This window comes from Pseudoliparis swirei, chromosome 16, assembly GCF_029220125.1.
Source record: "Pseudoliparis swirei isolate HS2019 ecotype Mariana Trench chromosome 16, NWPU_hadal_v1, whole genome shotgun sequence".
NCBI lineage: Eukaryota > Metazoa > Chordata > Actinopteri > Perciformes > Liparidae > Pseudoliparis > Pseudoliparis swirei.
Window position 1 is genome coordinate 5,122,327 of NC_079403.1, and position 27,354 is coordinate 5,149,680.

The following is a 27,354-nucleotide window of genomic DNA, read 5'->3' on the forward strand; positions in this document are numbered from 1 at the left end:
TGAAGCACCTCCACAAGTTGGATTGGCTTGATGGGCACTTCTTGCGGACCATACGGTCAAGCTGCTCCCACAACAGCTCAATGGGGTTGAGATCTGGTGACTGGCCACTCCATTACAGACAGCAAGCTGCCTGCTTCTTCCCTCAATAGTTCTTGCACAATGTGGAGGTGTGCTTTGGGTCATTGTCCTGTTGGAGGAGGAAATTGGCTCCAATCAAGCGCTGCCCACAGGGTATGGCATGGCGTTGCAAAATGGAGTGATAGCCTTCCTTATTTAAAATCCCTTTTACCTGGTACAAATCTCCCACTTTACCAGCACCAAAGCAGCCCCAGACCATCACATGACCTCCACCATGCTTGACAGATGGTGTCAGGCACTCTTCCAGCATCTTTTCACCTGTTCTGCGTCTCACAAATGTTCTTCTGTGTGATCCAAACACCTCAAACTTGGATTCATCTGTCCAGAACACCTTTTTCCAATCTTCCTCTGTCCAATGCCTGTGTTCTTTTGCCCATACCAATCTTTTCTTTTTATTGGCCAGTCTCAGATATGGCTTTTCCTTTGCCACTCTGCCTAGAAGGCCAGCATCCCGGAGTCGCCTCTTCACTGTCGACGTTGACACTGGCGTTTTGCGGGTACCATTTAAAGAAGCTGCCAGTTGTGGACCTGTGAGGCGTCTATTTCTCAAACGAGAGACTCTAATGTACTTGTCTTCTTGCCGAGTTGTGCACCGGGGCCTCCCACTTCTCTTTCTGCTCTGGTTAGAGCCCGTTTGTGCTGTTCTCTGAAGGGAGTAGTACCCACCGCTGTAGGACATTTTCAGTTTCTTTGCAATTTCTCGCATGGAATAGCCTTCATTTCTAAGAACAAGAATAGACTGGCGAGTTTCACATGAAAGTTCTTTTTTTCTGGCCATTTTGAGAGTCTTATCGAACCCACAAATGTGATGCTCCAGATAATCAACTAGCTCAAAGGAAGGCCAGTTTTATAGCTTCTCTCATCAGCAAAACAGTTTTCAGCTGTGCTAACATAATTGCACAAGGGTTTTCAAGGGTTTTCTAATCATCCATTAGTCTTCTAAGGTGGATTAGCAAACACAATGTACCATTAGAACACTGGAGTGATAGTTGATGGAAATGGGCCTCTATACACCTATGGAGATATTTCATTAGAAACCAGACGTTTCCACCTAGAATAGTCATTTACCACATTAACAATGTAGAGAGTGTATTTCTGATTGATTTAATGTTATCTTCATTGAAAAAAACAATGCTTTTCTTTGAAAAATAAGGACATTTCTAAGTGATCCCAAACTTTTGAACGGTAGTGTATATATATATAAATCGTATACTATATTATATATATTATATATTATGATTATATATATAATTTATAGTTATTATATATTATATATATATATATTATATATATATTATATATATATATATATTTATATAATGGGTGTACAAAGTGTTTGTGTGCATGCATGTGTGTAATTAGGCATGTGTGTGATTAGGCATGTGTGTAATTATGCATGTGTGTGATAAGGCATGTGTGTAATTATGCATGCAATTCATGTGTTCACAATGACAGGCGCCTGCCGTCATCGTCGGGTGTTAGTCACACCTGCTGTGTTTGTTTGTCATTTTGAGGACTAAATATGTGCATTTTACTGCAGACACAAGGTCCACAAACTATACTTATTCACTTCTTATGAAAACTCCGTGAGCAGCCATCACAGCGATTTCAATAGCAAACCGTTCCAGTTTAAAGATCGACGGGTTTGGAGCCTCGCGGTGTGAGTTTGACAGCTACACCGTTTGTGTGCGTTTGATTGGCGTCCGAACGCAGCAGCTGTAGGTCAGCTGCGTGATGGCTATCAGCGGACGTCTGGAAGTGTGTCGTATCACATCCTGTCATTTTCCTCCCGTCTCTTTCTGTCCTCCTCTCGTCTCTTTGCATGTCACAGTGACACATGTTTGCAGAGAAAAAAGAAAAAAGTTATATTTACTGAATAAGATTTCGTGAATAAGATATATATATATATAATATATATAACTCATAATATAATGAATATATATATGTATATATGATATAATATATGAATATATATATTATATGTATATAATATATATATTATAATATATATATAACATATATATAATACATATAATATAAATAAAGTAAATATATATAATCTATTTATTATATATGTATATATATTAGGGCTGTGAAACGATTACAAATTTTAATCAAAATTAATCACAGGTTTCTGTGGATTAATCATGATTAATCACATATTACCGATATTCTCGGTATATTTTTGTGAGAACATAAAGATGGGGGGGGGGGGGGGGGGGGTCCTTGTGAGTGTGCGGATAGATTCTACAGTGGGATCTATACCACGGAAAGAGTTTCAAAACACTGTTTATATTTCTGTCTGAGGTCAGATTTGTACATTCATTTAGTTCAAAGTATCATGTGTGACCTCCATCTCTCCAGATGTGCATCGAGTCCTTGCAGCGTTGTCACAGACTGTGAAAGCATTTTTTTTAGACTTCTTTACAATCAGACTACCTTTTGCAACCAGAGGAGTCGCCCCCTAGTGGACATTAGGAAAAATGCATGTTTAAGACACTTTGGCTTCTTTCTTTTTCTTTTTTCTTTACGTTTGTTTTCCTGATCAGTTCACATCACTCAGGTATTTTTGCTTCTTGAATCTTTTCATTGACTTTGCATGTGATATTAAACTTTAGTGAATACATCAACATATTTTGGTAAATCCATTATTCACTTTATTGCAGATGCTGCTTTTTAAACGTATTAAATCTGTTTTCACCTGACTAACTTGACAGCATTGCTAATGTAAGGTAGAACTCAAAATTCAGCTAGAAATTGCTGACACAAGTTAAGATTAATTTGACCCTAAAAGGTCATGACAAACATATTTAAAGGGACATTAGATAAAACAGTCTTTAACTTTAGGCCAGTGATGTTTTAACTTAACATCGGTGAAGATGCCTTTCAGAACTGAAGTTCTTGCTGCTTTTAACAAAGGCCACCGAGCGCAGGTTTGGTTCGTTGGGGGTCTATTTCTAGCATTTTTAAGAAACTACAGGCAATTGTGCAATTTCAGATATTATCAGAAAGTTGTCACAAAGACATATTTGCCCTTTTTGAGCAAAATTAATAGAAAAAGCTTCTAAAAGAACGGGAAGAACAGACAAAAACCAGAAAGAAGACCTCAATGATGAGCAGTCACGACTTTCCCTGCAGTGACAATGTTATCTGGACTAATTTACCTCAGAAAGGTTAAATATGATAAGTTTCAGGCTAAAATGGAAGAAGACATAATAACATGCTGGGGTTTATCTGCTAGCACAGGGGTGGCCAACCAGTCAGAGACTAAGAGCCACATTTTTTACTGTGTCACCGCAAAGAGCCACATCATACACATATGTGTGCGCGCGCACACGCATACACACACCTCTGATCAGCCAGATTTGTTGTAAATGTCACACACCAACATGATAATGACAGAAATGGACTCCTACAGTACTAAGACAACAGGTCTGTCATGTTCAACAATGAACATTGTGTACACTGTCTCACACACACACACACACACAAACACACATTATCTCAGTTCAACCAAGTCCACAAACAAAAATAGAATAATTTACAATAGCGTTTTTCTTTTACTATGCATGTTGCTTAGTGGGACTTATGGGATTCCTTGCCTTGAACAATCCTCTTCAAATCTGGCTTAATTCCGTTGTTGCCACTCGAAGCAATTCCTTCACATGGTGTCAATCAGAACAGGTGTCCGAAAATCGAACGGTGCACTTGCGCCATGAATGCCGCATTATGGGGGGCTGGAGTAATCAAACGCCCACCAATAAACCACTTTAGCCGAAGAGAGTGTTCGACATTCGGATGCGGTTCTCCCGCAACGCTGCTCTTACACCGTGTCCGCTGAATTGAGGGCGGCTGGAGAAAGCGTCACCGTAAACTACTTTAGCCAAAGTGCGGGACATCCAGCTGCCCATAATGCGGCGTTCATGGCGTAAGTGCAGTGTTTGATTTTCGGACACTTTCATTCGCGTAACCCACCGTAGAACGGCCCGCTCGACATTCGGATGTGGTCTTTCCGCGTTTGGCCCACGAGTTTGAGACCCGTGCCCTACTGGGAAACTTTGCGTTTTTTTCATCTCACGCATGCGCGTTTGACGAAAAATACCGTATTGAACTCAAGCGAAGCGAACACGCACATACTAAAAAACACAAACTTAGATATGAACGTAAGAGCCGCATGACACCAGGCAAAGAGCCGCATGCTGCTCGCGAGCCGCGGGTTGGCCACCCCTGTGCTAGCATATTGATGGTTAGAATAAGAGTTGAGGAGGAACAGGCTGATATCAATGGTGCCGCCACATAGATAAGCTTTTCAACCATCGTTTTTACTGTTGTACTTTTGCATCAAAATATATACTTCGTCATTTTAAACCATTATCCAGATGTGCCCACTTGAGAATATACAACACTATTTTATTGATGCATAAACCATTTTATCTGTTTTCATCAGCTCTTTCAACACATTTATTTGAACTAAACAATGTTTAAATAACTTTCTATTTTTTAAGGTTATTTTCTGAAAGGTTGACATTTCCAGAACTTTCTCTCAGGAGATAAAAACAAATATCTCCTGAAAACTTACTTATTATTCTACTTACTGTTTTCTCTATGTAATAAGTTTATAATTTAAATGTTTGCCTTTTGACAGGGACGTTTTACATTCAAACTGAACTGATCCAAGTAAGCATCAAGTAATTTGAGCCCATAAATAAATTGATTTGATCAGGTAAATACTGATAATTGAATCCCAATGCATTTTATTTTCTAGTTTCCATGGTCAACTAATATCAGTGTTTGCTAGAAAGACCCGAGGGGAAGCTGATAACTGTGCTTCCTCTCAGCAGCAGGACGAGATCTTCCCTTCGGACCGCCGCATGGCTGCCGATGTGTCTGAGAGCTCCCGGATCAAAGTCGAGCCTCAGCGTGAGGAGAGTCACAGCGGGCAGTGTTTGTTTCGAGCTGGAGGAAAGTCGTCCCGTCTCTGGCATCTCAAGTGTGTTTTGTCTTAGATGAGCCGACTCGAAATATCGGCGTGTCAGAAATCCCAAAGTGAGCAACTTTATATACGATTAAACAGAATTGCGGATGTTCTCGAAATGTATTTTGGAAGAAAAAAAGTTAGCGTTGAATGTGTAAAATACGAGATGAAAGGAAAAAAACAGGCTGTGTGGGTTTAGTGCAGATTGCAATCGACTGAATCCTCCCACGCTCACGCCTCCCGTCTCAAGTAGAGAACTCCGGTGGCCTTGAGGTCATGTAAAAACTCAGAAGGCGAAACATGGAAACTCTGTTAAGAAGACCAGCGCCCTATGTGGATATAACAAGTCCATGTATGGTATTTCTAAAAGATTCCGCAAAATCCTACACGCTTGACCTCGAATCCCACATTGTGAAGATAATTCGTGGAGATTGTGACTTTAGTGAAAAGTAAGACTGATGCAAAACTTTTAAAGTAAAAATAAGATTTATTTTAGAAATCCACATTAAGAGAAAAAGTCTGACTTACCATTTTAACGTATTTATCAATCATTACTTATCAACCACAACTTTCATGGAATTCGGAAGTTTTAATCCTGATGTTGCCGTCGATCACTTTATATATAAATAAAATAAAATACAAAAATAATGAAATTCCCATCCTCAATTCTACTCGAGTTACTGCTATTTAGAAAATGTGAGCAAGCGAGAGTCAAACGTCGAGATCCAATGGAATGAAATGCAAAAACAGCTTTCGACAGATTTTTATTAGAACATTCAAAAACGAAAAAAAAAAAATCTTCACATAATCCATCACTGACACAAAAAAAGAGGAACAAACACGTTTAAAAAAAATATGAGATGCAAATCGATACAGAAGCGAAGCGGAGCATTGAGAAGTCATTACGCATTCGAGTGGTTGGAGGAGGCGGACACTGGAAAGCATTTGGCCAAAAGCAACGGGGCTAAAGAGACGAGAACGTCAGCTTTAAGGTGTGTGTGGACCCTCAGCTGGAAGGTGTGTGTGTACGTGTACTCGCTCATCGGGTCCATAGAGTTCTCTCGTGTCCCATATCTGGTCCCGGTAGGACTGCGCTCAATGGCTAAGCTACAAGAACACATGGGACTGTGTTCATGTCCATCTGCATGCACACGCGTGTGTGTGTTAGCGTGTTTATTTCTTGCGGTAGTCGTCTCCGTAGGCTCTGTGATCGACCTGCTCGGGGTGCTGGTCTCCGTAGCGCCTCAGTATGTCCTGCAGGCTGGGCATACCCTGTGAGAGAGGCTGGTAGGCCATGTGAGGCTCCTCCTGGCCGCTCTGGTTGGGCTCCCCCTCGTACGGCTCCGGCTGCTCCGGCTGCTCGCTCTCTGCCGCCCCCTGGCTGCGGTCCTCCTCTGCGCGGCGCTCGGCCTCGGGCTCCGGCTCGTAGCGGCGCAGGCGGCAGTCGCGGTCGTACTCCGGGTCGCAGTGCGGGTCGGAGGGCTCCAGGACTCCGCTGCGGGTGCCGTCGGCGTTCAGGTGGGGCTCGTGGGCCTCGGCCGGGTGCGGGACGGGGCGGTGGGCGCGAGGCTCGGCGGGCTTCGCGACGGGGGTGCATTCGCGGTCGTAGCCGACGAAGCATTCGTAGCCCTCCTTGGTTTTACCCGGGGGGCCCAGAGGGTGGCGCTCCTCCGGGGCGGGCTCCTCGTAACTTGGACTGGCAAAAGGGAACTGCTGCCTGGCGCCGGCGGCACCGCCGCGGCGATGCATGGCGGCCGCCGCCTCGCGGATCGCGCCGAAGGGATCGTTGGGGTTGGTCTCCGGAGCCGCCTCCATGTGTTCGGCGTGGGGGTTGTTGCCTTGAGCTTGGGCCATGAATCGGCGCAGCATGGCGTAAGGGTCATTCGCCGCAGGAGAAGCTGGGGCCTGGCGCTGCATAGCGTAGGGGTCATTAGCCGCGGCCTGGTGCTGCATAGCGTAGGGGTCATTAGCCGCGGCCTGGTGCTGCATAGCGTAGGGGTCATTAGCCTGGCGCTGCATAGCGTAGGGGTCATTAGCCGCGGCCTGGCGCTGCATAGCGTAGGGGTCATTAGCCGCGGCCTGGTGCTGCATAGCGTAGGGGTCATTAGCCGCGGCCTGGCGCTGCATAGCGTAGGGGTCATTAGCCTGGTGCTGCATAGCGTAGGGGTCATTAGCCTGGCGCTGCATAGCGTAGGGGTCGTTGACTCTGTTGGCATTCGCGTAAGCGTCCCTGAACATGGCATAAGGGTCGCTCTGCCCAGCGGAAGGAGCGGCACGAATGGCAGCGGCCTCCTCGTCGTCCTCATTGCGATACGCCTTGGGGGGGTTGGCAAATCTGGTGGCAGTCAGGGGGTTGCAGCCGTCTTCATAAAGAGGGTTGCAGGATCCGGGGCCGGCTGCGGCAGGCGGGTTCGGGGCACGAGGCGCCTGGAGGGAGGAAACCAAAGTCATTAGAATCATGGAAGCGAGCGGGAACCGGAAAGCGGCCGTTAAGCCGACGGGACGGACTAGAAGCGCACCGCGAGGGCGGCGCTGTGGGCGCACAGGGGGTCCCGGAGCGGATCGCAGTTGGGGTACTGCAGGTAGAGCCCGGAGGAGGCTTTCTGCACCAGTTTGGGGTTGCAGTTGGGGTCTCTGCTGGGGTCGCAGCCGAGGTGGGCGTAGGAAGGCTGGGGTCCGGCAGACGGCGCGTGCCCGTGGGCCGCCCTCAAGTGGTACTGCATGCACTCCACATCTTCGGCGGCGCAGATGCGCAGCAGCTCCGTCTTCTGCTCCTGGAGCGTGAAAGATATTGGGAGGAACGGTTGAATGAAGTTATCGAGGCGTGAACAAATACTGCATCTTGTGGTCCACTGGATGCAGCTTTTTAAAATAATGTTTAAACGTATTCAGTTTCTTTTCAGCCGTGCATTCCCATATTTTAACGAGAACGGGCACTCGGTAGAGGGCATACCTTCGCATATCACAAGATTGGGCATTGAATTATGAACATTTTGGCATTAGTTGCATGCCAATTGGATAAAAAGAAGATCTTGACCTTTCCATGACCTTGACCTTAACCTTTGACCCGATCGATCCCAAAATCTAATCAAATGGTCCCCGGATAATAACCAACCATCCCACCAAATTTCATGCGATTCGGTTTAAAACTTTTTTTGTTATGCGAATAACAGGCATACAAATAAATAAATACATAAATAAATAAATACACGGCGATCAAAAAATAACCTTCCGCATTTTCAATGCGAAGGTAACAATTGGGAAAACAAGGTCACTGCGTCATATTTGAAACAACCACAAGGGGGCACCAAAGCCCCAAACCTGAAAATCCTACATACTTTAAGATGAAGTTAATTGCTTAACCTCAATCTATATTGAAATACTTTCAAATGTATATGGTCATATTAAGAGTAGTCTTGAGAACCAAATGCGTTATATCCTTCTACCATTGGCGTATGAACACTTCCTGGAAGCATACCTTGGAAAGGAAGGACGATGCGGACGGAGAGTAGTAGTAATACCCCGACTGGGTGTCCTTCGCCGGAGCAGCGGAGCGGGCGTACATTGGGGCCGGGGCCTTCACCGGGGCGGGGGCGGCAGCTGGGAGCGCCAGAGGCAGGTAGGGACTCTTGCCCTGGACCAGAGCGGCGTACAGGCAGTAGGCGTCCTTGGTGGGGTCGCATGTTTTCACAGGCGCAGGCTTCGGGGCCTCCGGTTTAGGCCTGCTGGTGTAGGAAGACACGCAGTCGGGGTCGTCGGAATCGGAGCAGGACTTGTAGATGTCCCCCAGGTGGCGCAAGTAGGCCTTGTAGGAGCGCCGGCCCTCGGCTCTGTTCTTGTTCTGGAGGTAGGCCAGGTAGATGCGGTCCATCTCCTGGATCTGAGCGGGGGGGAGGAGTTTATTGGTGAGCTGTGCATGTTCAAAGAGCTCTAAAGGGAAGTCTATGAGGACTGACTCTTTTGGAGTCAGATCTGCAGTTTTTTTTGGACTGTATGAAAATACATATAGTTATGTTGTTGAAAACTAAATAAAAAAAGTGAGGTAAAAAAAAAAGATCTGCAGTTTTGACACATATAAATACAGCCGTGGATTATGCTGCAGGAATGCTTTAACATTCTAGATACTCTATTTATATATATATATGCAGCCTGAAAGAAATACTCACGCCTGAATGAAGACGAGAGTAGAAAACTTAAAATAGTTAACAAGTAACCTTAAAGATGTACTTCTGTCAGACTGGTGATGTGTGAATGTGTTATTTGCTGTGGTTTTTCTAATTATTTCTTCTTTCTGTTTTTTGTTGTTCTTCTTTTATTTCTCCTTTCACTTTGCATTATATCCTTAAAGTCCTGTCTTGTTAATTTGTAAAATCTAAATAAATATTTAAAAAAATTAAATTACAAAAAAAATACTCAACAAGGACATTATCCTAAAGTAGAAAATATAAAGGAAATGTAAAAAGCATTTTGTGTTCTCCCTCTTCTGAAAGCAAACTGTTGCTTCAAGCGACTCCATGACTTTCTCTTTCTCCGTCTGCTCTGGTGACAGTAGCTGGCCATGAAAACCAAAACCATGAGCTTCAAGATGCTCCGTTGAGTTGCCGTGACGAATGATCTGAGGGTGTGTCCCCATTTCACACTACACAGTATCTGACTCCTTTAGAGCAGCCCTTATTATTGGAATCCATCGTAACATCTATGAAAGAGGAACTTTAAACGGCCTTCCTTTATATTTTTTTACTTACTGCCTCCTGGTTGCCGTTTTCAGTGAAGTACTTGTACCAGCCCCAGAAGTCTGAGTTCTGCTTGTACCAGCTGATGTTCCTGCGGTTGCGGACCAGCTTCCTGTTGGCAGCCGCGTTGTCCGGGACACTGTCTCCCTCTGACGGGGGAGAGGAAAGTTGAAAACGACTTATTCAAGACACCAAACTTAATATATATATACGTGGGGTTAGACCATCTACTTTATTTTACTCGTCAAGATTTTATAGCTCCTATCTCACATATTGCTGCCCCCAACATAAAGTGTGAGTACACGCTGACGTAAAAATAAATATTTACCATCTCCTTTCGGCTTTCGCCCAATCGGTCCAGCAGACAGGAACGCTGCAGAAAAAAACAACGCAGAAAAACAGATTTAATTTGAAGTTGAGATTACGCATTTGGAAATTGCTTACTCTTTCTATTCTGACTTTTTTTAGTTTTTTTAATTGTGTCTGTAAGTGATAATGTCTGACATTAAAAACTTAAACACTTCCAGGCCGATACTGTGCATTAAATAGGGCGCTTGTAATTGGCTGAGCCCGAAACGCTGGCGACTCTTTGTAGATTATTTTTTATTATAGGTGAGCCTGTAACTTCACACCCCACGCTGCGTTCTCAAAGGGCCGTGTGCAAACATGCATTGACCCCATGCGGCTGGGAGAGAACGGCGGATTAAGCCTCGGTTTCTTTCATCTCCACGGGGAAAAGGTGTTACGGGAGGAGGTGGGGAACAGATGACGGCTTTAAAAGAGAGATCCAGGTTTATGTGACGCGTGTCAGAAATGATAAGAAGAAAAAAAACATCAATTATCAGCTTGGAAAACATTTAATAAAGAGTTGTGATGATCTTTGATGGCATTAATCAGAAAGATGTGACTCACACACATGAAGAGTAACATGTGAAGGTTTGAGTTGGCAGAGAGATAAACAGAAGCTTTCAAACTAGGCGAGTACAGAAGTGAAGGTGACCCGAGTGATGGAGGAGGAGGCGGGGCTAAATGATGCCGTCTCTGTGTATCCGCTGTTTGATTATTTTTTTTAACGAGCGCCTGTAAAAAAAAAAGTTGCCTGGCACATCTGGAAACAACAGAGCTTTAAGAGGGCCGAGGAGGAGGTGGTGCTGACAGGTAGTACTTTTTGACATGAAAGAGCTCCTGCTGCTCCTTTTTTAACAAGTGCGATAAAAAAAAAAATTTAAACAAAAGTTTAACGGGAAAGAGGGGACACGCCCCTTTTTGTAAATGTCATGTAGAGCCAACTGGAACCAGGTGGTGAGGGAGAAACACGTCTTCATGTTGAAACACGATGATGATTTATGAATATACGAATATACAAGTCGACGTGAGTGTTAACCAGTGAAGGGCGGAGGGGGTGAAGATGGTTTCCTTTCCTTGCGGATTCATAAATCAATCTTACTTCACAAAACATTAAAAAATATATATATCAAGCGAATGATTTTGTGGATGATGACGACAAAATCTATCATTTTGACGTCAGTACTTCAATTTTCTTCTACTTTATACTTGCACTCCAATACTTTTTACACTATATATTTATGAGTCATAGTTAAGATCAGGGTTTAGTGTAATGGTAATCCAATAATATGACACAGAGGGTGGAGGTACATTGTGCTGCTCATAGTTTACTTTACTTTTACTTTACAGTAGGATTTAAATAGAAAATCAAACATTTGAAAACTTTTTCTGGCTAGAAGTTAAATAAATTAAACAAATTGCATGTTTGAGTGCATCATTTTGTCCTTTTATAAGCCTCTCAAACACCAGCTTAATTAATTACCATCATTTGAAATGTTTTTGAGGCTTTTTTTTTTTGCTTTAAAGAAAAAGAGCCAATTATTTAAACAATAGAGCTCATATCTGACGTGTGGATCAATGCGTAATCAAGGGAGGTCATTTAAAATCTCACCTAACGATTCATTCTTCATCCATTCATCCGGTATCATGAGTGAAAACTTTATTTTTTGGAAGCACATTTGAACATCTGTGCCAGTGGAGGAAAGTAACTAAGTACATGTTGCGTTCTTGAGTATTTACTTTTCATTCCCCTTCATACTCCACTCGAAATATTGATCTCTTTACTCTTACATTTATTAAGCAGCTGTATTTCTTAGCTGATGTTCATAAGCTTGTAATATCCTCTTATTGATGGCTATCTTCTCTTTTTATCAAGTTGTTAGTTTTTAACATGCTGTGTTGTGCTTTAAGTTTTTAGTATGGTGAAACTTTGCTGCAGCCTTCATGGCCTCAAAAAGATACTAAATATCAACTGGATTAATCCGACTAAATAAATAAAATATTTTATTGTAATACATTTAACTATCAGAAACAATGAATACATTTATGAATAAATATATATTTATGAATATATATTTATAAATATATAAATAAATATATTTATAAATATATATATTTATGAATAAATATATATATTTATTCATAAATATATTTAGAAATATATATTTATGAATATATCTTTATAAATATATAAATATATATATTTATGAATATATATTTATAAATATATATATACAGGACTGTCTCAGAAAATTAGAATATTGTGATAAAGTTCTTTATTTTCTGTAATGCAATTAAAAAAACAAAAATGTCATGCATTCTGGATTCATTACAAATCAACTGAAATATTGCAAGCCTTTTATTCTTTTAATATTGCTGATTATGGCTTACAGCTTAAGAAAACTCTAAAATCCTATCTCATAAAATTTTAATATTTCCTCAGACCAAGTAAAAAAAAAGATTTATAACAGGTGAGTGTTTGTCAAGGCTCAGGAAACCCTTGCAGGTGTTTCGAGTTAATTAGACAATTCAAGTGATTTGTTTAATACCCTACTAGCATACTTTTTCATGATATTCTAATATTTAACACTTTCACATTATTTGTTGTCTTTCTGTCATGTTGATTGTTGTTTGTTTGTCATGTCCAAATGTTGCACCTTCCACCAAAAAAAATTCCTCGTTTGTGTAAACATTCCTGGCAATAAAACTGTTTCTGATTCTGATTCTGATATATATTTATAAATAAAAAAACCCTTCTCTGCAACAGTAACTTCCACATGGGGAAGATTTTCTGAGTACTTTGACCGCTGATATTTGCGAACCTTTAAATGATCAACACTATCCTATAATACCGCACTATACTCTAATACTTGTTGAGTAGTTCTCTGCGTGTTGTACTCACCAGGCAGCAGAATCACAGCCAGCAGAGCTGCGACCAACACGCCGGAGAAACTGGTGGTTCTCCTCCTTCCAGCCATGACTCGACCTTCTTCTTCTTCTCCTGCATGAGAGACGAGCGTTCACAGTGATGCCATCGAACGTAACATCAGCCACCAATGTACACATCCAAAAACAAAGACATGTTTCCATAGATGTCTGTGTGTTAAGGTCTGATTCACCCAACAAGGAGTCGCATAGATGTGTATATAGATGTTTAAATGCTATTCACACCAGTTTCCTCTACAGCTGCATCTTTACACGCAGATCCTCTCAGACTAAGAGCCCAAAAATAAGTTTACCTTCAAGAGAATCTTACAAACCGGTCAGTGTCCCCCCAATCAGGACCCCGGACCCAAGCTAATTTTCACCTGGAGAGCTGGTGGAGGTGAACTCTGATTCGGAGGCTTTAGAGTAAACCTGGTCCCACCGGGTCTCCTGAAGTGGTTTGCCGTCGTAAAAAAACCCCGAACCAGATGTTGTTGAGCGGTCCGACTTGACTTCGACCTGGACTCGAGTCCCCCGTTAACTTAAGTACCCTTTTTAAAAGTTCCCACACGGGAGGGAAACGATGTTTTGGAGTCTCTTACCTGTGGTTGTCTCGTCTTCTGTCTGCGGATCCAGATGTGGACTCAAAGGAAGCCGCCGCCAGACCAGGTGACTCAGTCCACCTGGTGTGTGTGTGTGTGGTAGAGGTTCCTGGTGCACTCGGTCCCTGCGGCCTTTCTGATAGAACTGGCCTGGCGAAGATATCTGGCAATGTTTTAAACCGAGTCCGTTCGTTAACACCGGGGACCACCTGCGGGAGGGGTGGGGGGTCCTGGGACACCTATACGAGACGCGTGATTGGGTTAGCGCTTTCAGAAAAATGTCTCCGCCAATTGGAGGCCCCCGTAATTAAAAAGACAGGGAGAAGGGGGGAGGGCCCCCGGGAGCCGAGATGGAGACGTGGAGGTAAAGCGGGACGAGATGTGGTCTCAAGCCGCCTTTAAACACAACTGATTATTAATTTTACATTTATGGAAAAAAAAAAAAACAACGGGATCTTTTTTTGTTTTTTAAGGCGTCCAATCTCTCCGAAGAGAGACGGCCTTAAAAAACGGAAAGTGACCGAAGAGGGACAACATCAGGAAGTGATGAAGGGGAGCTGAGGTGCCACATAAGCACTTCTCAGAAGACCCTCAATGAGGGCCAAACCACACACACAAAACAGCTGGTCTACACATGAGGAATTTAATAATCTACAGTTTCCTCCTCAGTTTAACTGTGTTCAGGCATGCCAGCCTTGAGACACACACACACACACACACACACACGGGTTTCCAAGGCGTGACGTGTGATGATATATCGGCACATTTGACGGCTTTAGCCTGTAACTTATTTACAACATTTCTTTCTCATGCGGTTTGTCTCCAGTTCGGCTTCTGAGGAGATTTTGATCAAGTTTAAGGCAACAAAAAAAAGTGCAATCCGTCTTTCACAAAGTCATTAAACCCCAAATAAATCAGTTTGTTGAGGGTATAATCAGTTTATAAACATCGATCTTGGTAACGTTTATAGAGACGATAGATTTTTCTATACATTTTGGAACGTGAACATTAATTGGCTCTTAAGCATTACTCAGATGTTGAGCTTCTTTATTTATTTTACGTACACATTAAGGTGGATTTTTTAAAAGTTTAGGCTAATTAGAATTAATAGAAATCATAGAAAAAACTGCCCTTTCTTCCCGAGGTGAATTCTGCAGCATGTTTACAGTTCTAATGCACACGCGTGGTGTAAATACATTAAATGTGAAGCTTTCCATTTTTTCTTCTCTCCGGGCCGGCGTCGCCTCGGGGGAAAGTCACAACGGAGCTAAAATGCAATTTAAACTCCTAATCCGCCTGCGACCGTCAACATGAATATAGATGAAGGCATGAAGTGATTGAAATCTGGAATTAGAAGTCAAATCCAAGCTTATTTTCTATATTTACGAGACCCCCGTAGAATGCTTTTACCGGCACGTTTCCTCGTGTCCCGTCGTGCCGAGCGTCCGGCGGTCGCGTCCACGCCGGATCTCGTGTGTAATTAAGTTTGGCTAACAGGTGTTTCGCCCGCGAAACCCGCAATCCGCCCGCCGGCAGATTCAAACACGACGCCGACGGTAAAAAAAACATACCGCAAAACTCATAATTTACTCCGGAGCCGGAATGTTATGGATTCACAAGACACCTGTTTTGTTTTTTTAAACCACGGCAGCTTTTTATTTGTTAGAAAATAACACACGGAAAAACAAAATCATTATGGTTGTGAGTGACACGTGGGAGGAGGAGGCGGGGCTGTACAAGAAGAACTCGTAGTCGGAAGAGGCCCAATTTTCACTTAATTTTCTCTTTCTTATGTACACGTGTCACGGAGGTCGGACGCCGTCGTCACTGCAGGTCATCGTCATCGAACAGATCCTCAAAGTCTGCAGGCGGACGGAAAAAAAACGAGAAGAAGAAGAAGCACAAAAACAAGAGAACAGGGTTAGAATTAGTCCAGCCGGTTCCCCTAAACCCGACACTTTCAGCTCATTATGCAATATATCATGTCGTGGTTAATTGTAGCCTCGGGGGTTTTATATATATATATTAAAGCTTCTTGTATGAAGTTCGGTCGACACTTTTAATCCCGAGGGTCTAAGACATGTGGCGAACTGCTGACTTCATAACATCACAAGATCATAATGTTGTTAATAATAATAATAATAAGTAGGCTGAATCCTCATGCAGCTTCAAATTCGAGTAATTTGAGTAGTTTTCCCCGGGCTCTCCATCAAGCAACACACACACACACACACACACACACACACACACACACACACACACACACACACACACACACACACACACACACACACACACACACACACACACACACACACACACACACACACACACACACACACACACACACACACACACACACACACACACACACACACCTCCATTCAACAGAGTTTGTGAATGATGTAAATTGTATTCGGACCTTTTTGAATAGTCAATTTTATTTATGAAGCCGAGGAACACAAATCACCTCGCGGGGCTTCGCGCCGCCTGCAGCCAGGATTTAGATCTAAAACGTCGACGAGTGTTTTTTGGCCATTTGTCGGCCGCGCGGTGACGTTTTTACATTTTTATTTTTTTGAACGCGCGTTTTTTTCCAGACTGTCCAAAGGCTGAACGTGATTTAGGACGGCAGCGAGTCGAACCGGCTCGCCCTTCGGCTACCCATAACCCCTTGCAACTTTTTAAACGCAAGCCACTGCAGCTCCAGGGACTCTTCTTCTAGATTCCTTTTTTATATTCACAACACGGTTTTTAAATCACCGATGTGAGCGTCTCCTTGAAATCAAAAGGTCTTAATCACCAGACTTCTCTAATCAGAAGTCTTTTCCATTCCCCGCTCACCTCTTCTTGAACATTAAGTCCTGATTAGACGCGTTTGGTGTGCAGAGGTGGAAAGATGAGCGTAGATCTTAGTCGACTAACATTTATTTTCCTACGTTTTTCTTCTTCTTCACAACTTCTTCCCGAGAAACTTATGAGCCCATCTTCACGTTTTAAAGTGCGGCTTTCATTTGATAGTTTTAGGGGAATCTCTGCTCTACAGAGACTCCATTGGGTTTCTTCATTGGACACCCTCTTGTCTTTATTGGACACCCTCTTGTCTTCATTGGACACCCTCTTGTCTTCATTGGACACCCTCTTGTCTTCATTCGACACCCTCTTGTCTTCATTCGACACCCTCTTGTCTTCATTCGACACTCTCTTGTCTTCATTCGACACCCTCTTGTCTATATTGGACACCCTCTTGTCTTCATTGGACACCCTCATCTTCATTGGACACCCTCTTCTTTATTGGACACCCTCTTCTTCATTGGACACCCTCATCTTCATTGGACACCCTCATCTTTATTGGACACCCTCTTGTCTTTATTGGACACCCTCATCTTCATTGGACACCCTCTTCTTCATTGGACACCCTCATCTTCATTGGACACCCTCTTGTCTTCATTGGACACCCTCTTCTTCATTCGACACCCTCGTGTCTTCATTGGACACCCTCTTCTTTATTGGACACCCTCTTCTTCATTGGACACCCTCATCTTCATTGGACACCCTCATCTTTATTGGACACCCTCTTGTCTTTATTGGACACCCTCATCTTCATTGGACACCCTCTTCTTCATTGGACACCCTCATCTTCATTGGACACCCTCTTGTCTTCATTGGACACCCTCTTCTTCATTCGACACCCTCGTGTCTTCATTGGACACCCTCTTCTTTATTGGACACCCTCTTCTTCATTGGACACCCTCTTGTCTTCATTGGACACCCTCTTCTTCATTGGACACCCTCTTCTTCATTGGACACTCTTGTCTTATCTTTTGTTCCAGATGAAACATGGCACCCAAATGCTCCGAGTGCACGCATGAAGAGCGTGACGAGCCCCGACTGGACTCCATTCCCCGTTAGTGCCACGCGGTTACAAATCCCTGCAGTTTTAACAGCCACGATGATGTAAAGAAGTGTGTGTGTGTTTTAAAGCAGCTGACTGGCGTGGTGTCCCGCTGAGTTCCAGTCTGATGGCACCTATAAAACCCACTTTACCATCCTCCTCTTGGCCCTTTTTTCCCTTTCTTTCATTCCCTCCGTTTTAACAATCAGCTCTTTTCTTTCTAGGTCATGTGCTGCTGAGCCCAAATTGTTTGGCCTGAAGCCGCCGTTGGAAGAGGGAAAACAGATTAGCTTGGTGTGTGTGTGTAATGGGGGTTTTCAGGGTATTTGAGGGTTAATTTGAGAAGACGATATGGTTAATGCAAGAAACCAGATTACGGTGCTTAAACTAAAGCTCCAGTTCCCATGCAGGTCGTCAATACTCTGGTTTCTCCACTTCAACATTTTATTTCCCTTCTGTATAAATGTTTGAATATTTCAAGTGTGTTTGAGTTATTAGTCTAATGTTGCATTAGAGACTTTCCTGGTGATAAAAATGCGTGAAAGGTTTTATTTTTTTTCAAAAGCCAGAGAGCTATTTTCACTTTACTGCACATCTGACAGATTAAGTGTGTAAAACCGGTTTCTGTTGATCTCTTGATAGTTAAAAAGTAAAAAACTTTGTTTCTCCTTCACGAGATGTCACATTAATACCCACAAATACAGAATGTTAAGTGGAGGTTAAATGCATGTAAACACAGCGATTAATGTCTAAAGTCGTTTGCGTGTGTGCCAACAAATATGGGTAATAAAGCAACAGGACAAAAACTGCTTTAGTTTCCAACACGTGTAACTATGAACTAGAGGTTTTACTTCATCAAATATGACTTGAAGTTATTTATTTGATATTAGTATTTAGTTATTTTATTCACAAGGAGTATTGTTTCATTATTCAGGTTGTTTGCTTATTTAGGTTACATGTTTTGATATTATAATAGCTTTTTCTTGTGGTTTTTAGTTTAATTTATTGTTGTTTTTAGATATATTTAGTCTTGATTGTTCATTTGTTCACTAATTGGGTAACACTGTGGGCACCTGTGGTTATGTAGGAGTAGGCAGGTACAGGACCAGCATGCACTTGGGTAGGACCTATGGTGTATTACCAGCGTTAGGAGTTCCTTTGCTTGTTTGCTTTTAGTTTAGTTAAATACATTATCAGAAAAACAGAATCCTGAATGAACAATGGTTTTTTTTGGCTACGTAAACCACAAACTCTTAGTGTCAATCTTTTTGATTCATTGGAAAAATGGCCACTATATGATTCGTGTGCCAGGATTATTACACTTTCACTGGGTGTCACTGAATAAAAGTTCTGTACAAAAGAAGAATTTCTGTTTAATTTCTACTCAACTCTGCAAGCTTCCTGCTCGCCGTGCCGCTGACATAATCTACTTATGAAGAACAGACGACTTAAAGAGGAACATATTATTTTCCAGTGTGTGCAACTTTGATAATTTAGACTAAAGGAGAGAAAACTATGTCTGACCGTTAAAGAAATCCGAGTGCACTGCTTTCTCATTGGCCGCCAGGTCCATGAGCAGCCCGCTGCTGCCCCCTGCCTGCAGACAGCAGAAGCACAGCCAGTGTTAGGACATCAGAAAACCACATATTCACACACATTATATTTAACAGCAATGAAGAAGTTACTCTGGGACAGTGTGATAACAACCATTCCTACATGCATATAATATCTGGTTGTGGGGTTTAATCTGTGGAGTCTGACAGGATGCGATTTCCCCACATTCACCAAGTAATCAGACATAATCTGTAGTTTAAACCAAATAAAATACTTCATATTAAGGCCGATATTGTACATTATATAATATTTATCCAGCTGAAAAAAAGAAAATCAGTAGGACGCCTCTGTTCTGAAGTAACGAAATAGCTGCCGGTGTTACGGTTTAAGAAGCGACCGTGTTAACTGGTGACATTGAACCAAACGTTGTTGTCGTAGTTGCAGACAGCCGTTGAAAATAGGAAGAGAACACGTAGCTGCCCTCGTGAATGCCGCATTGTTTAATTTGTATAGTATATATTATTACACTTCATACCAAATTAAACTAAGCGGCATTGACGAGGACACCTATGCGTGTTCTCTACCCTGTTTTTCGAACGTCCGTCGTAACCACGATAACAACTGACGCGTTCGGCTTAAAAGTCGGCAGTTAACAGGGTCGCCAGTTTAACCGTAACACCGTCACTCAGCTCGACGGCTTCAGCCGGTTTACGTCGCCGTAGTCCGGCTCACGCACCTCGTCCAGGTCCACGTAGGGTCCGGCTCCTTCGGGGAACATCTCGTCCACCGCGGGCTTCATTGTCGGCACAGCGGAGCTGGTGCTGAGGCAGTTGTGTTTCGTTGGCTAGCCGCGCTAGCTTAAATCCGTCAGTTTGCTACGCGGAAACAAAACAAACGCGTGCAACACCAAATGGTGTCCGGCCACGTCTACTTGCTTTGTTTTTTAATAGTTCCGGACTTTATTTTTTGGGGGGGGGGGGGGGGGGTACAAAACGCACACCGTGAAGTGGAAGAAGAGCAGTTCGTCCACGTCAAGGTTATCAAATGGATTCTTTAAAAGTGTATTTATCAGAAGTAGGAGTATTTTCCAGATTAAAAATGCTCTATAATTGTTTGACGTATTTCTTAGTACTCTTGAATTAAATTGAACGTTAACTAAATTGGTCAGAAGCCCATTGATGATCTGTATGCAGGTCACAGAACAGTTTTTCCAGGTGGGTGTTAAAAGGCTCTGCAAAGCACTCGGCAGCACTGTGGATGTGGTGGCAACTGACCGTCAACATCAAGTAGGGTTGGGCGGGGGTTCAGCCGTATTCGTGTTGCCAACCCTGTCTTGCAGCCTTGCATGACTCTGCAGACAACTCTGTCTGTTGTGGCCTGGGGGAGGACGACATACCAGGCCACTCGTACACGAACTTTCAACATGCATTCACTACCCTCACCCCCATCCCACGCCTTCGCCTGCTTCATACCCCCAGTGTGACGGGACTAGCTTTGGCTCGATAACAGATCACCTCTTGCCAGATCCGAGTGCAATAACTGTAATTATAACTTCATATTTACACTATGTTGATCTGCACTTCACACATTTCATTTATTTACACGACACACATACACACACTTTGCATTTTGCACACTGTCTATATTTAATATTTTAATATTTAATTTAATTTTACACTGCAGTCATTAGTATTGTATTATATTTGTGTATGCATATATGCTGTATATATATACATATAAATTTTATTTTGTATTTTATATTTTACTTTGTATACTTTGCACAGTCATTGTATTATATTTGTTTGTGTGTGTGTATATATATATACATATGTTTCATTTTATATACATATATATACTTAATTTTGTATTTTATATTTTACTTGTATACATCTATATCTTTCATCCCTGTTTTTTATATTTTATATTTTATTCTTGTGTGTTTAGTTTATTGGTGCTGCTACTGTGACGACAAATTTCCCCTTGGGGATTAATAAAGTATATATCTATCTATCTATCTATCTATCTATCTTTCAAGACTTCCGAGGAGCCGAGGTGTTCCACATCAACGGTTTCCCTCTCTGGGTTGAAGTCGCTGATCAGGGTGGAAAGCACTTTTTGTTACCATTGGTAGTGCTCTCATCAACTTCTGAATGTTGCTGAAGATCCTCTGAAAATGTCTTCCCCCAATCCACGCACCATTTCGTAAACTGAGGATGTTTGTGACGGCTTCAATCCACTCAGCGCTACTTTCTCTGAAGCTAGAGTCTTGGCCAGCTTCACCATCACAGGTGCGAAGGTAAACGGCATGTTCAGCAAGAGGAGCGAGAACCATCGCCTACAACAAAAAAGGGATTCGTTTTCATTGGTAAAACCCTGTTACCTTTAGGGTCAATTTGACCCCATTCAATGTTTAACGTCGGTGTTCTTTGGGGTCAATTTGACCCCAGGCTGTTTTTCACTGTGTCAAACATATAAGAAATATCAACTTTTTTATATATTGAAAGGGCTATTTAGGTAGTCAACAAACAAACATAAAGTACCTCACACTTAAACTTGGAAAACAATATTAATTCTAATAATTTTCTGGAGGTTTTAATTGCTGGGGTAAAATTGATCCTGAGGGTAAAAGATGTCAGAAAATATAAAGGTAACAGGAGGGTTAAACATTGAATGGGGTCAAATTGACCCGAAGGCAACAGGAGGGTTAAAACCCCACCATGCATCTATCAACTTGCTTTTTCCGTAATTGTATTTTAGAAAGTCTCTCGACTAACATTTTAAGAAAAGTGAGCTAGCCAGCAGTAAGCTCCAAGAGAAACGGAACAAATGGCCACAACTGAGCCCAGCCTTGTTCAAGACGTGAGCGCACAGTGGAATAGCACATTCTATATGATCAGCCGGCTGCTGGAACAAAGGTGGCCTGTAACGGCGACACTGTCCGACCGCTCTGTCACACAGAGAGGCAAAAGGTTCCCGGGTTTGAAACCAGCCCAGTGGAGCTGCTGGAGGAGCTTTCAACAGTTCTCGAGCCTTTTGAATGCGTCACTGCGTTCACGAGTGGACAGAAATATGCGACAGTATCTGCAATACCTCCACTTGCGAAGGGGCTGTTGAAGTCCACCCAGAGTGCCGCCTGCGAGTCGGCTCCGCTGCGGGCTTTCCAACTCACCGCCGTGCAGGAGAGATGGAAACGGGAGAGACTGCTTTCTCAGAGCACCAAACAATGGTCCTTGACCCGAGGTTTAAGAAACTGAAGTGTCTTTCACCTGATGAAGTCCTGCATGTTCAGACCAAAGTGCTTTTTGTATTGTAGTACTTATTGTGTTGGTGTAGTACTTATTGTGTTTGTATGTTTTATGTTCACTGTATGCACCTATACACCAGAACAAATTCCAGGTAGGTGTAAACCTACTTGGCAGTAAATACTATTCTGATTCTGAAACAATGGCACTTGAAGAGAGAAGGGAGGTGGGTCAGCATGGCAGATGCAGTGTCACGAATACTACAGCTACTAAATCACTGTGCGTGTGTGTGTGTGTGTGTGTGTGTGTGTGTGTGTGTGTGTGTGTGTGTGTGTGTGTGTGTGTGTGTGTGTGTGTGTGTGTGTGTGTGTGTGTGTGTGTGTGTGTGTGTGTGTGTGTGTGAAGAGGAAAAGTTCTGATGTTCCAACAAATCCTGTTAAGTTTTCTGATCTGTATTTTTCTTTATTTTTTTACTATTTATTGTTCTGACAGCTCAGGTCCCTTTAAACATTTAAACAAAAATATAAATATTTGTGCACTTTCTTTTTTTTAAGCCTATATATATTCGGCTGATGCATACATGTGTATGCTTTTTGTGTTAGTCCATTTATATATATATATATATAAATTTATTTTTTATTTGTATTACTTTAAAAGCTCCGGAATGTTCAAGGAGGAACCTGCTTGTGCACTTTCTAAAGATATGTTGCACTTCTCTTCTGTTTTTTAATAAATGGTTCGAATTAATGCTTGTTTTTTTCTTTTCTTTCCGATTAATCGAAAAAATAATTGACCGATTAATCGATTGTGAAAATACTCGTTAGTTGCAGCCCTCGTCTGATGACCTCATAGTTAACGGATGGAACGCTGACAGCATTCTCTCCATCATTTTACCCATATGAGAGGTTAGGGCTATCACTCTATAATTGGCTGGATTTGATGGACCGCTATTGCCTGCAGATGAATAGTTTACACACGCCAAGGATCGCATCGTTTAGTGGTCGGAGCGGGAACTACACCCGGTTGACGAAACCCGGAAGTCGAGCTCCGCAGACCTCGTGGATTTTTCGTGAGTGAATCCGGTGTCGTCTCCAAAATATCGGTTACGTTGTGCAAAGATAACAAAAATGCGTATTATTTCATGGGTTGCTTCTACTAGTGAACTTCAAACAATCTACAATGTCGTTAAAGAGGACAATCGTACAAAATCGCACCTCATTTAAATTATTCATAAAATGTAACCGTATGTTTGGCCGTTATGGAGAACTTGATGATAGATATGTGTATATATGTGTGGCTGTATAGCTAAAAAACATGAACATACATTTAAATATTTGTGTTATTGTGAATTTTAACAGATGTTTGTGTAGCAAAGACACAATATCAACTTTATATGTATAAGAATTACTGGAAAGTGGTTCATAAGATCCATAAGACAATGATTACATGAGAGAAAAGAGAAATTGATGATGGAGAATAATTTATCAAATGTAGTTTTGCTTTTGTTTCTCTCTTTATTTGGACGTTGCATATTTGGAAATATGTTGGATTTATTTGTGTTACATGAAGTTAACACACCAACGGGCTCCATGCTCGACACGTGATTACCCTCCATACACGGGTCTATAAAGTATCACCTCATCATGTTTACTCATTTCCTCATTCCTCTTTTCTCATAAAATGCATTCCTTTTTTATTCATGCAGGACATCACATCAGCTCCTTCCTCCTCCTCCTCCTCCTCTTCCTCCTCCCAGCCCCATCTCAGTGCTCGTGCCCCTCGTTGGTCTCGTACCCCAGGGTGTCCCCGAGGTGCTGGTGGGCGAAGAAGGTCCGCGCCATCTCGTTGATGTGGTTGTAGGCGCCGATGGATCTGAAGTATTCTACGTAGTTCCAGAAGTCGGAGGTGGAGTACGGCCAGTAGGGAACGGCTGGAGCTTCGTCGTAAGGAACTGAAGGAGGAAGGACCCGTCGGGGGAGGACAGAGGGAAGATGGAAGGGTTCATCTCGTATCCTTTCAAACAAACACATTCCACCGAGCCGTCGGTCCGGATCGGCGGGGCGTTCAGGTGCAGTCGGTGTGTTCAGGTGCAGCCGGTGTGTCCAGAATGCTTCACATGCCTCCAGAGAAATGAACTTTACTCCAGTTTTATAATATGTAAAAAACATCTACTAATTTAGAGGCCCAATTTGTACTTTTTACACCCCGATATGTTTATTTTTTAACTTTACTTTAAAATGATGATGTATTATTCTGGATTCAGCTGTACATAGGGTGACTATGAGTCCCGTCTTTAACAGCTGCAACATTAAAGTGAAACAGTGACAGTTTTTCCACTTAACCCTCCTGTTGCCTTCGGGTCAATTTGACCCCATTCAATGTTTAACCCTCCTGTTACCTTTATATTTACTGACATATTTTACCCTCTGGGTCAATTTGACCCCAGCAATTAAAACCTCCAGAAAATTATTAGAATTAATATTGTTTTCCAAGTTTAAGTGTGAGGTACTTTATGTTTGTTTGTTGACTACCTAAATAGCCCTTTAAATATATAAAAAAGTTGATATTTCTTATATGTTTGACAGTGAAAAACAGCCTGGGGTCAAATTGACCCGAAAGAACACCGACATTAAACATTGAATGGGGTCAAATTGACCCGAAAGGTAACAGGAGGGTTAAATGTGACTGAAAGCACAGACATAATTTAGTTTATTGATTCAAGATATTACATTTATCTTTTAAAACAAAAGGGTCATACAGGATGTATCCTGACCCAAACAATGCAGTCACTACGTCAAATGTAATTGTCTTTCAGTGTATGCAAGTATAAGATTTTAAAAAACACTCAAATAAACTAAAGTAACTTTGGACTATTTCATGTTTAACTTCACTTGAAGTGATTCTCTTAGTCTTCAGCACCAAGAGATGGAAAACTATAATATCTGTGGACTTTTTGTGTTTGTTGTAAAATATGAAGACATCTAAAAGGAGATGTGTTATTTGTATATCGTACCTCCTTCTGGAATGACTCTGGCCTCTGTGAAAAGAGAGAGAGAGAGAGAGAGACATTAACATTCCAAGGCTTCTTGTGCACAAAGACGGGATTCAAGAGCAGAAAACTCCCCGAGGACTGCAGGATACCTGCTCACTCCTCAAATATTATCACACACACACACACATTCTGAAACACACTCTCACACACACTCTCACACACACACACACACACACACACACACACACACACACACACACACACAGTCTGAAGCATGCACAGAGTCCTCTTTGTACGCGTGCAGTCAACAAATCGAATGATGGAGCACGAATGGATCCCGATGACGATTCATAGTGATCCACATTTATGTATCAATGAGTTTTTATTCATTCATAACGGCCACGTTTAGCATTCAAACTTTATTAACGTTTTAACCCGAAGCATGGTTTACATATTAAATAAAAGATAAACTCACCGCAGAGTGAAAAGGCGAAGAGGAAGAGGAGAACACTGGAGCAGACCAACATCTTCATCTTTCCCCCCTGAATGAACACGGATGCGGACGATGCTCTTTTCGTTTTAAAGAACATACAATATAAATTATTCCTTTCAAAAACATATTTATTTTTTGTTGTTCTTGCAGAACTTTGTGAGTTAAATAATATGAGGAGTTTTTTACCTGTAGATTTGTGAAGTTGTGTGAAGAGGTGAAGAGGTGCTGCTCATCTGCTGCTGGGCGGAGGTCTGCGGAGAGGGGGGCTCAGGACGAGCCAGTGGACCCCCCCCCCCCACACACACACACACACACTGCCAAGCCTTACCCATATTATACTGAGACATTCTATATATTCCACTCTCAATATTACGTATATTATTTCTCTAATTACTCTTATTCGACTACTTGAGGATCTATTATATTATATATATATATATATATTATATATATACTGTATATAATATATATGTGTATCTATAAATATAATATATATATTATATATAATATATTTATATTATATATATACTGTATATAATATATATGTGTATATATAAATATAATATATAAATATAATATAATATATATGATATACAGGACTGTCTCAGAAAATTAGAATATTGTGATAAAGTTCTTTATTTTCTGTAATGCAATAAAAAAAACAAAAATGTCATGCATTCTGGATTCATTACAAATCAACTGAAATATTGCAAGCCTTTTATTTTTTAATATTGCTGATTATGGCTTACAGCTTAAGAAAACTCTAAAATCCTATCTCATAAAATTTTAATATTTCCTCAGACCAAGTAAAAAAAAGATTTATAACAGCTGAGTGTTTGTCAAGGCTCAGGAAACCCTTGCAGGTGTTTCGAGTTAATTAGACAATTCAAGTGATTTGTTTAATACCCTACTAGTATACTTTTTCATGATATTCTAATATTTAGAGATAGGATATTTGAGTTTTCTTAAGCTGTAAGCCATAATCAGCAATAAATCAGAATAAAAGGCTTGCAATATTTCAGTTGATTTGTAATGAATCCAGAATGCATGACATTTTTGTTTTTTTAATTGCATTACAGAAAATAAAGAACTTCATCACAATATTCTAATTTTCTGAGACAGTCCTGTATATGTGTATATATAAATATAATATATAATATATTTATATAATATATATACTGTATATAATATATATGTGTATATATAAATATAATATATAAATATAATATTCTTTATATATATATGATATATATGTGTGTATATATATATATATTATATTTCACTCTTAACTTTTTTCTTCTTCCAGTTACTGAGAAACTTTTGGATATCTTCTCAGATATTACGTCACTCCTAACTTTCTCAGTTATAGTCAATAGAAAATAAGAAGCGCGACCAAATGATCTGCTTAATGATTCAAGCTTTATTAGACAAAGAAATATTCCCCCCCCCCTCATGTTTAA

The 27,354-nt window shown here is 41.6% G+C and overlaps 3 protein-coding genes across 3 annotated transcripts; all 3 read right to left on the reverse strand.

Moving 5' to 3' along the window:
- Positions 1-5,860: 5,860 nt before the first annotated feature.
- Positions 5,861-15,257, reverse strand: and1 (actinodin1). Its single transcript, XM_056434453.1, has 7 exons — positions 13,719-15,257; positions 13,094-13,192; positions 10,175-10,219; positions 9,859-9,995; positions 8,592-8,993; positions 7,633-7,887; positions 5,861-7,540 (listed from the first exon to the last, which is right to left on the reverse strand). The coding sequence occupies exons 2-7, from the start codon at positions 13,167-13,169 to the stop codon at positions 6,287-6,289; spliced, it is 2,169 nt and encodes a 722-aa protein (XP_056290428.1). The 5' UTR covers positions 13,170-13,192; positions 13,719-15,257; the 3' UTR covers positions 5,861-6,286.
- An 88-nt stretch (positions 15,258-15,345) lies between these two features.
- On the reverse strand, positions 15,346-20,068 carry cops9 (COP9 signalosome subunit 9). Its single transcript, XM_056434455.1, has 3 exons — positions 19,904-20,068; positions 19,138-19,210; positions 15,346-15,580 (listed from the first exon to the last, which is right to left on the reverse strand). The coding sequence occupies exons 1-3, from the start codon at positions 19,964-19,966 to the stop codon at positions 15,543-15,545; spliced, it is 174 nt and encodes a 57-aa protein (XP_056290430.1). The 5' UTR covers positions 19,967-20,068; the 3' UTR covers positions 15,346-15,542.
- A 3,841-nt stretch (positions 20,069-23,909) lies between these two features.
- Positions 23,910-26,096, reverse strand: otos (otospiralin). Its single transcript, XM_056434534.1, has 4 exons — positions 26,081-26,096; positions 25,877-25,971; positions 25,423-25,446; positions 23,910-24,360 (listed from the first exon to the last, which is right to left on the reverse strand). The coding sequence occupies exons 2-4, from the start codon at positions 25,932-25,934 to the stop codon at positions 24,173-24,175; spliced, it is 270 nt and encodes an 89-aa protein (XP_056290509.1). The 5' UTR covers positions 25,935-25,971; positions 26,081-26,096; the 3' UTR covers positions 23,910-24,172.
- Between the last annotated feature and the right edge of the window lie 1,258 nt (positions 26,097-27,354).